The sequence below is a fragment of the Carex rostrata genome, chromosome 28 (assembly GCF_964058835.1).
Source record: "Carex rostrata chromosome 28, lpCarRost1.2, whole genome shotgun sequence".
Lineage (NCBI taxonomy): Eukaryota > Viridiplantae > Streptophyta > Magnoliopsida > Poales > Cyperaceae > Carex > Carex rostrata.
Window position 1 is genome coordinate 567,085 of NC_135945.1, and position 10,164 is coordinate 577,248.

The 10,164-nt window shown below is 33.7% G+C and overlaps 1 protein-coding gene and 1 long non-coding RNA gene across 2 annotated transcripts; one reads left to right on the forward strand and one right to left on the reverse strand.

The window, feature by feature from the left end:
• The first annotated feature begins 1,914 nt into the window (after positions 1-1,914).
• Positions 1,915-6,869, forward strand: LOC144545461 (BTB/POZ and MATH domain-containing protein 2-like). Its single transcript, XM_078294037.1, has 3 exons — positions 1,915-2,882; positions 5,817-5,941; positions 6,076-6,869. The coding sequence occupies exons 1-3, from the start codon at positions 1,915-1,917 to the stop codon at positions 6,867-6,869; spliced, it is 1,887 nt and encodes a 628-aa protein (XP_078150163.1).
• A 1,444-nt stretch (positions 6,870-8,313) lies between these two features.
• LOC144545991 (uncharacterized) lies at positions 8,314-9,105 on the reverse strand. Its single transcript, XR_013508657.1, has 4 exons — positions 9,025-9,105; positions 8,701-8,781; positions 8,505-8,594; positions 8,314-8,390 (listed from the first exon to the last, which is right to left on the reverse strand). It is a non-coding gene; the product is annotated as an uncharacterized LOC144545991 (long non-coding RNA).
• Positions 9,106-10,164: the final 1,059 nt, after the last annotated feature.

The following is a 10,164-nucleotide window of genomic DNA, read 5'->3' on the forward strand; positions in this document are numbered from 1 at the left end:
CATAAACTTTAAGAACAATAACATGGATTCATAAAAATGACCTTTGAATACTCAAAAAACACATGTTTTTGGTCAAATGCCTTTTTTATTTTGTTATATATTCACAAGAATGGAACAGTATTCGCAAGAATAAAAAGTGACTATCCACGAGGGTATACCGACATAAAGGTATTTTTTTTCTATTAGTGACAATAGTATCTGCGACGGTATACCGATAGTATCCCTCGCGGATACTGTCCCATTCTTATAGGCAAACATTTTTAGATAACAACATTAGTAAAATAATACTAATTAATTATAGGTTCATGTATATTTAATTACGCATCTATATATCACCAATCACATCTTCAAATGACCTTGATTTGGAGAATAATTAAGTCACTATTCAGAATGTTGGAAAAAAATGTTTGATACAGTTTTGATTGCTAAATAGGAATTAATTTAACCGTGCTTATTATTTATTATTTATGGTAGAACTATCTAATGATGGAAGCAAATCTGCTGCGATTCCAATTCCAACTATTCATTTATTAGAATGTACGAATCTTGAAAAGAGATAGTTTTTGTGCACGAATCTCAAAATATATAAACAGTTGAGATTAGAATCTGTGATTCTTTGGAATCGCAGCAGATTTATTTCCATCTAACGACAGCCTTTTAACCTTTCTAGTTTCTATTATTATCCTTGTATCTAGCTAGGGTTTCAAGAGTCCAGAAAATTGTTTTTTTGGGCTTGCATGCAAAAGTTATATTTAGAAGGTTAATGAATGGATATGAGAAACAGATAAAGTAAAAAAGAAGAAGAGGCAAGATAAATATAACTAACCTTGTATGACATTGTCAAATACTTTTTGCAAAATCATCATTTTATTTTTTTCCCTTGTCTCGTTGATCTCTGAACACCCCACCCCCCACCCACCACCCACACACAAATGTGTGCGCACACAAGGTAATAAGCTCATGGAAAACTCAACAAAATCTTGTTGGCATACGCGAACAAGGTATATATGCATATTTGTTTTCTTTTTAATTCTTGACATTTTTTCGTTCTTTAGCTCACGGCATGAGAATTATATTTTTTCTGAGTTTAAAATTGTGTTCTTCTATTTGTTTGCATTACGATTAATACTTACAAAACTTTACAAGAATCTTATAGTTATTTATCCAGAGATTTCTTAATTTTTCTTAATTTGCAGTATTTAGATTTTGTAATAGGGCTCCATTGGGTTAACATTTAAGAAGCTTATGATATACATGTTGCTTACAAAGCATTAAAGAAATGAAATACAAAATAGCTTGTGAATTGCTAGCAATTAATTACCTGTGATTTATGAACCATAAGCTTAGTGCAGTGGCACGAGTCCGGAGTCCCGTCTCTATACAGAGATGTTGCAAATTCAATTTTGGAGAATAACATCTAAAAAATCCAGGGTTATACCAGTGCTCCTTAATAGAAAAAAAAAGATATTGTTGTTTTCAAACCATTAAATTTTGTATTCATCTTAATAAATAGTAAAATTTTTTTTTTATAAAATTTGATCTCGAAGTACATTTTAATACATCTATCATGTTGAACTATTTGGACTTTGAAAATGTAAAGTGTAATTGGATGTTACTAATTTTAGGTGTAAGTAGATGAGTTTTTATGTATGTGTTTCAGCATGCATATGGAGATTACAAAAGTGGTTCATATATAAAATTTTCCCTGGGCCTTGGGCATTGTATTGGCTAGTCCTTTGTAAACATGTATTATTTCATTTACTTGAATTATAGTATAACCTTAAAAACATAATTCATGTCAATCAATTAACAATACATGTATGCCTAGTTATGCTTAAAGGTCTAACATGTATCCTTCGTTTTGCATAATTTGTTGCAAATAATAGCACGCGAGAAATAGATTCAGTAAGTCAGATGCATACTGTAACTGGAAGTCACAATTTCGAAGTTCAGAACTATGCACTCACCAAGGGACGCGGTATAGGCGAGCACATCGCTTCAAGAACCTTCTTTGTCGGAGAATATGAATGGGCAATCAATATCTACCCTCATGGGGACAGTAAGGAGTTTTCAGATTACATTTCTGTCGTCCTTGAATTGAAATCCAGAGTAGGTAAACCGAGAATCAGATGCAGCTTCTCTCTTCTTGACTATGCTTCGGGAGAAGCAGTGTACAAAAGAGAGTATCCACCTCATACCTTCAAGAGGTCGAAAAACTGGTGTTTTCCAAATTTCTTGGAAAGGAATATTTTTGAAGCCTCAAAATGCCTTAAACAGGATAGTCTCACTATAATTTGTAATGTTACAGTTATAAAAGAACCGGTGACGTATATTCCTTTTACAGTTCGAGCTCCACCTAATATCAACAAACGACTCGGTGGTCTACTGTTGACAGAAAAGGGTGTTGACATAACTGTTGAAGTGGGTGGTAAAAGCTTTCATGCGAATAAATGCATTTTGGCTGCCAGCTCATCAGTATTTGAAGCACTACTTTTCGGTCAGATGAAAGAGTCGAAAAAGAAAAGGTTGAAGATAACAGACATGGAGGCTTCTGTATTTGAGGCTGTGCTTCATTTCATTTATAATGACACCCTGCCAGAGATTGATAAGGATGCTGATACTGTGATGACTCAGCACCTCCTCGTGGCAGCTGATAGGTACTTGTTGGAGAGGTTGAGGTTTACTTGTGAACAAAAGCTATGTACCAATCTTGACACAAGTACTGTCGGTACGACACTTGCACTGGCTGAGCAGCACAAGTTACCTCATCTCAAAGCTGAATGCCTCAGACAACTTGCCTCCTCCCAGTTCTTGAGATCTGCCATTGAAACAGATGGTTTTGAGCATTTGTTAAAGAGTTGCCCAAATGTTGTGAAAGACATAATAAGAAAATTGATTTGAATCTGTAATGTTCTCTTGACTTGATTACATCAGGCAAAAGCAATGTGATAAACACCTACAGCAGAATGAAATGTGATATTAAGGCGATGAGGTGTATTGGTTGATTATACATTCATACTGAGACGATTGTACTATTGCCTTGTGTTTTGCCTTTTGAATTATGTAGGATTAATTTGATAAAATTTTAGGGATGTAAAAGATTTATTATGAGTGATCATAATATTTAGCATAATAAAATTTGAAAAAAATTAAAAAATGAATTACTCTAAAATTAGGATTACTCATTTTAATTGGTTTTGTTCCATTTAATTTCACATTTAAAATTACAAGTTAGAAACCATTTTGGGAAAAAAAAATAATGTATACGATTTAGAATTGTGATTGTGAAGATTTAGTGGTGGAAAATATTAATGCCAATAAAGCTCCGATTGTACTTCACTTTGAGGCAGATAAATATGGGGTAAAGGTTCTTTACCAAACATGTAAATAGATCCTCTAATCCTATATATATACCAAATCGAGGCAAGAATAAATATTGTGTGCAATGACTAAAGTTGAGAAGAACTAGAAGATGAGACCAATATTATAGCTGCCATATAGTCCCTTGATATTCTATCGCCAAACAAAAATAGAAGATGCCCTATCTCTTAAAACCTATAATAAGCAAGACATCAAGGAATGTGAAATGGCAAAACTGTGAATTTAATCTTTTAGTTACTAATATTAAAATGTATATTTGTAAAAAAGTGATTAAATTATGAAATGATAATATTAATAGAATAATTATGTTCAGATAGGAAATAACTAATTTTAAAAATTTATTGGAAAAATATCTAATTCATAAAATTGTGATGGGCATATATATAGGGATTAGAATCGACCAAATTCAACATCTGTTCCGGATCTACAAGAACCAATTAAAGGTTGAATATCTAGGGGAAAATCATATCCGTCAAGTCTAGTATTGAGTTGGGCCTCGTAGTTTATAATTGGCACCGATGTGAAATACCTAACCTTGAAGTATTGGTACTTGAGAGTAAATTGGGCTAGTCGGTATTTATGATCTTGACCACCTAAGGTGATAAACTTAACCGTGAATCCCCAAATGGTTTAGCCACTATATCAAGTAGCCAAAGTTATTGTTACAACAATAGGACTAGAAACCTCATATTATCAACATATAAGAAAGCATGGTAAGCTGAAAGTCCTTAGACTTCTCTATCTTCATCACACAAATCCTTTTTATTTCATTTGTTTACTTGTTTTGTTACAACTCAATCTCATTGAACCTTGTGATTGGCCAGGGTACTAAACGGTCAGACTACGCTTGCAACGACCTTTCCATTGAGTATTAGATTATAAATTTAAAAAGAACAAAGAGTACAAATAGACCTATATATCTTAGATGCAAAAGACTTGACAATAGTTGAATTGAATTCCTACTTCACTCTAGCACTCTATAAATGAAGCAACTGTATAGCAAGGACTCATTTTTGAATGACAGAAAAAAAGAACACAAGGTTATGTTTGATTGTGGTTAGAGGTGGAGTAAAATTCTTACTCCACACTTAGGTGACCAAATGAGAAGCAAATAAGGAGTTAGATGAAGTAGAGGTGAGTTAATTTGGAGTAACTTACTTTATTTCTCTAGGTGGGTTAACTTACTCCACCTTGTTGGACCCACTGTCATTGGCAGAGATACATTTCCCTTCTTAAATTTAAGCCTATAATTTGAACTATCAAATGAGATGTAAAATATGAGAAGTAAAATGGTGTAATCAAGTTAATCCTCATTAATTTTACTCCATGACTAAACAATGCCAAAAGCTTTAATTTCACACATGGAATAACCCATAATTAGAAATGCTGCATGGTTAAAATATAGCGACGACCTTAACCTATCTAATGTTGTCCTTGAATCGAGCTAGGGAATCAAGACTTCAGAATTTTTCTTTTTTTGCGTACATAAAGTTATATTTAGAAGGTTAAAAAAAGGTGGATGGATAAATTGGAAACAAAAAAGTAAAAAAAGAAAAAGAAAAGAAAGATAAACATAATTAACCTTGTATAATATTGCCAAATACTTTTTGCAAAATAACCATTTTGTTTGTGCCCTTGTCTCGTTGATCTCTGAACCCCCTCCACCCCACCTCCTCCACCTACACCCACACACGTGTGCACACACAAGGTAGTTAAGCATACATGGGAAACTCAACAAAAAGTTTTCCTCATTCGCGAAAAACCAAAGGGTACGTATATATTTTTTCTTGTTCTTTTTAATCCCTAGTATTTTTTTTGGCTGTTTAACTCGGGGCCTGATAATTATATGTTTCTAGTTTCAAACTTTCGTTATATTGTACGTTTTCATTATGATTAATATTTAAGAACTTTACAAGAGCCTAAAATATTGTAGATGACAACAAGTTTGTAAAGTCAGCTATCCAGAGATTTCTTAATTATCACTTAATTTGCAGTGTTGAGCTTTGGTAATAGGACTCCTTTGGGGTTCACATATAAGAAGCTTACTAATAGGTATTTCTCTTACAAAGAATTAAAATAACGAAATACAAAAAAAACTTGTGAATTTCTAGCAATTAATTAGCTGTGATTACTGTATTTTAACTGATGATCTTGTTAATGTGATCCGTCATACATATAGACTGACCATGAGCTTTAATGTCCCTATTTCAGCATGCATATGGAGATTATAAAGACAACTTATTCATACAAAATTTTCTTTGGGCCTTTGACATTAATTGTATTTGCTAGTCCATTGTAAATATGTATTGTGTCATTTGCTTGAATTATAGTATAGCCTGACAGATATAATTCAAGTCAATTAATTAATAATATATGTATGCTTATGCATAGAGGTCTAACATCTGTCCTCTGTTTCGTGAGTAATTCTCTGACAGATATGATTCATGTCAATTTGTTGCGAGTAATAACACGCGAGAAATAGATTCAGTAAGTCAGGTGCATACTATAACTGGAACTCACAATTTCGAAGTTCAGAACTATGCACTCACCAAGGGACACGGTATAGGCAAGTTCATCAAATCAAGAATCTTCTTTGTCGGAGGATATGAATGGGTAATTGAATTCTATCCTCATGGGAATAGTAACAATTATCCAGATTACATATCTGTCTTCCTTCAATTCAAATCCAAAAAGGTGTACCGAGAGGCAGCTACAGCTTCTCTCTTCTAGACTACGCTTCTGGAGAAGCAATGTACACAAAAGAGTTTTCACGCACCTTCAAGAGCTCTTCCAACACCTGGGGGTTTCGGGAATTCTTGGAAATTAAAACTTTGGAGGCATCAAAATGTCTTGAACAGGATAATCTCACTATAATTTGTAATGTTAAAGTTATAAAAGAACCAGTAACGTACAATAATGTTCCTTTTACAGATACAGGTCCACCTTCTAATATCCACCAGGGGCTCAGTGGTCTCTTGTTAAGTAAAAAGGGTGTTGACATAACTGTTGAAGTGGGTGGTAAGAGCTTTCCAGCGCATAAATGTGTTCTGGATGCCTGCTCACCAGTATTTGAAGCACAACTTTTTGGTCAGATGAAAGAGTCGAAAACGGAGTTGAATATAACAAACATGGAGGTTTATGTATTTGAGGCTGTGCTTCATTTCATTTATAATGATGCCCTTCCAGAGATTGCTAAGGATGCTGATACTGTGATGACTCAGCACCTCCTCGTGGCAGCTGATAGGTACTTGTTGGAGAGGCTGAGGTTTACTTGTGAACAAAAGCTATGTAACAATCTTGACACAAATAATGTCGGTACGACACTTGCACTGGCCGAGTTGCACAATTTACCTCTTCTCAAAGCTGAATGCCTCAGACAACTTGCCTCCCCCCAGTTATTGAGATCATCCATTGAAACAGATGGTTTTGAGCATTTGTTAAAGAGTTGCCCCCGTGTTGTGAAAGACATCATAAGCAAAATGATTTGAATCAGGCATGTTCTCATGACTTGACTACATCAGAATCAAATGTGATAAACACCAACAACTGAATGAAATGTGATGTTAAGCATGGTTCAGAAAATCGGAATCGGAATCGGAATCGGATTTTTGACCGCCTAGTTAAAATCGGATAAATCGGCCGGAATCGGAAAATCGGATCGGTAAATCGGATTTTTTTGGCAAAAGCCTTGTTTTGTAGCCAAAAAATAGGAAAAAATTGATAAAAAAAATTGATAAAAAAACTATGTTAATTAAGATAATATTACACTCATATAATCCACTAATTATTTAATGTATTACAAACATTACAAATATAACATATTTTTATTGCCAGAAGCTATGCCGAGCTGGCTGGATCATCTGATCGTCCTCTGTATTAAGAAACGAATAGGGATATTGTTGTACAGGGCCAAAAAATGAGGGCCTTTTACTAAAAAAAAGATATATACATATTAAGTTCTGAATAAGAAAAACATCAAGGGCCTATTTAAAAAAGTGCCAAATATTAGCACTTCTTCGGTGTTCATCTTCTCCTCCTGCACGACTTGGTGTTCTTCTCCCCCTTCTCACCACGGTGCCAAAAAATTTCCTGGCGTTCTCAAAACGCCGGTAAAAATCACAATTTTTAAAAAATAAAATAAAATGCTGCGACAAAAGCAGGTTACTGAAATGTAAAGCATTGCATGTCTATGCTTTTTGTTCTTGTCAATAAACTTCACATTAGCTAGTTGGCTACAGAAAGATTTATACTTCATAATAATTATAATTTTTACATTAAAACAGGCAAGCATCATTTCCACTGGATTTACAGCAACATAAGAGACAACAAGGATTAAATTGAGACCAAAATTTAATTCTTATCAACTATAAATTTTGGCAAAGGAGACAAGTTAGGTACTGCATACATGCATGCAAAGAGATCACTCAAAGAAGTGAAGCACCAAATTCTCAAATCAGGATGAATGTAAAATGTTGCGGCGGCTGCTTGTAGGGCTGACATCAAGCATGTCCATGCCGAGAGTGATAACGGGTCAGAGTACGATTTGCAAATGGGGACCTACAAAGAAATGAAAAGACAAACTATCATACTTCATCGGAACAACTCTTACAGTAAAGAAATTATTTGCAACAATATCTAGTATATAGCTAGTTTAAATAATCTTTTAATCAAGATCTGGAATTTAGTAACACAAGAGTACAAAAAACTCTCTTTTAATTTATTCTTTTTATTCACAATTTGGTATTATTTTACCTTTAATTAAAGTTACCTGTAATATAAGCCAGAAAGACCAGAAACTGCTTGCTCCCATGAGATAGAGGCCACCAATAACCCATTTGTCGATATTCGTGTGAAGATCTGCCATTAAATTTTGGAAAGACATGTTTAAAAGCTTTGGACCTTTTCATAAAATGTTTTTAATAAAAATTAATATTTTCATAAAATACCTGGAACATAGTATGGTATGGATGATCAATTGCCATTTTCCTCAAAAGAGAAACCAATGCATTCTGTAAAATTATTGAGATATACCCATTTTTAACACAAATCATACTCGTTTTTAACAAAGGAAAGTAAAGCATCATCTAAATCTTTGTAGAAATTGTACAATGGAAAAAAAAGACCTATAAATTGTTAGACCCTTGAGCATCTTTCAAGCTTCGAAGCCTTGACGCAATCTAATAAACTAACGGTATAAATTTATATGACTGAACCTGCATTTTCAGTAAGGTTTTACTTATTAACGAAATAATTTAAAAATAATATAATCATAAATTAATGAAGTACAATATAACAGTAAACAAATGAAATAGAGTCTACCTCTTTTACTGTCTTTTGCATAAATTCAACCACATGTTTGCAAGAGGAAAGATTAAACCACAAGGAGACCAACCTGAATACCTAACAAATATCTATTGTTATGAGCAAGTCATAATTCAAAATAGTTAAGGTCAAAAGGTTAAATACACTTTTTTTTTGTTATAATACTCTGTCAGTCCGACAATTACAAAAAAGAAAACAAAAAATAGAGATTACATCATATACTCACCGAGTTTTTGAAAGAACATACAACAACAACAACCAAGCCTTTAGTCCCAAACAAATTGGGGTAGGCTAGAAATGAAACAAGTTGAGAGAACATACCACACGTAAATCATACTTGCCGCTTACTACAAGTGAACGTTGGTATCCATCGAAGGCGGAGAAAGTTATCTCTATCATTCTACCAAGAAAGACAAAAAAAAAAAAAAATAGAAATAATGTGCCCATGCTATGCTGTAGCGAAATAAGTATTTGTCAATTATATATAGTTATACTTAACTGTGCACTTATTTTTATTTTCCTCTATAAAATAATAATGTTATAAGTTTTTGTCGCCATCCTTGAGTGGCACCTACGTAAAGTCTTCCCTTAAATTTGATTACCCCTTTCTGTAATGTGAATGCCTCCTCTGATCACTCATTTTTCCTAAGCTTGAGCAAATGTAATATCACTTAAATACTAAATACTATGTCCCGTCTATTGATAGAATACTCTAGAATAAGCTAATCGATACTATTATAAAGAGGGTTCCGATTCCATAAGCTTTTGGTACCATAAAATGCAACAATATCACATTTTCATTTATATTTCAAAATTACACTAATAAGCGGTAACTACTAACTATTGTTCGATTTTCGACGCAAAAAGAAAGCAGCTTACTTGAAAGGCCACTCTAATCGATGCATTAGGCTAAATTTTATTAATTCTTCTCCTTTAGGTTAAGACACATTAATAAAGAATCAGAGAGATAGACCTTCAGAGCTTGAGCGGCGGATGAAGAAGCTCTGACAATTAAACTGAACATCAAAACAAAATAATTTAATCCATAAATGACAGTCCAAACAAAGACATTCAAAGCAAAAGAATTACTACTATGAGCATTAATTGTAGATATGTATTCTACGTACATGTACACCTTGGAGAATTTGGATCTACTCTATTCTCCTATGAACCGTGCTCCTTTTTATGGTAAGGCATCTTCAATCCAAACATTCTTAATCTCAATCAGACAGTGACACATCCAGTATAGTTTAAATCAGCATGAACTTTTAAATATTCAAGTTATTAATTAGAGAGGAAATGTAGAGAGAGGTACCTAAAAGGAGAGGACGCCTGTCTTTGTCTCGGCGGGAGGGTCTGAAAGCAATTGGGCTACTGGGCTGAGAGCGAGATAGGCGAGGAGAAACTATCCCAACAACCCGACAACATAAAAAATGATAATTAGTTGAAAACAAAGAAAAC

Bases quoted from the DNA above. Each gene is read 5' to 3' on its own strand.
- LOC144545461 (XM_078294037.1), top strand. From the start codon at position 1,915: ATGCATACTGTAACTGGAAGTCACAATTTCGAAGTTCAGAACTATGCA. The intron at 2,883-5,816 runs AATAAGAAAATT...ATTCTCTGACAG, and splicing joins CCAAATGTTGTGAAAGACAT to ATATGATTCATGTCAATTTG. The intron at 5,942-6,075 runs GTATAGGCAAGT...AAATCCAAAAAG, and splicing joins TGCACTCACCAAGGGACACG to GTGTACCGAGAGGCAGCTAC.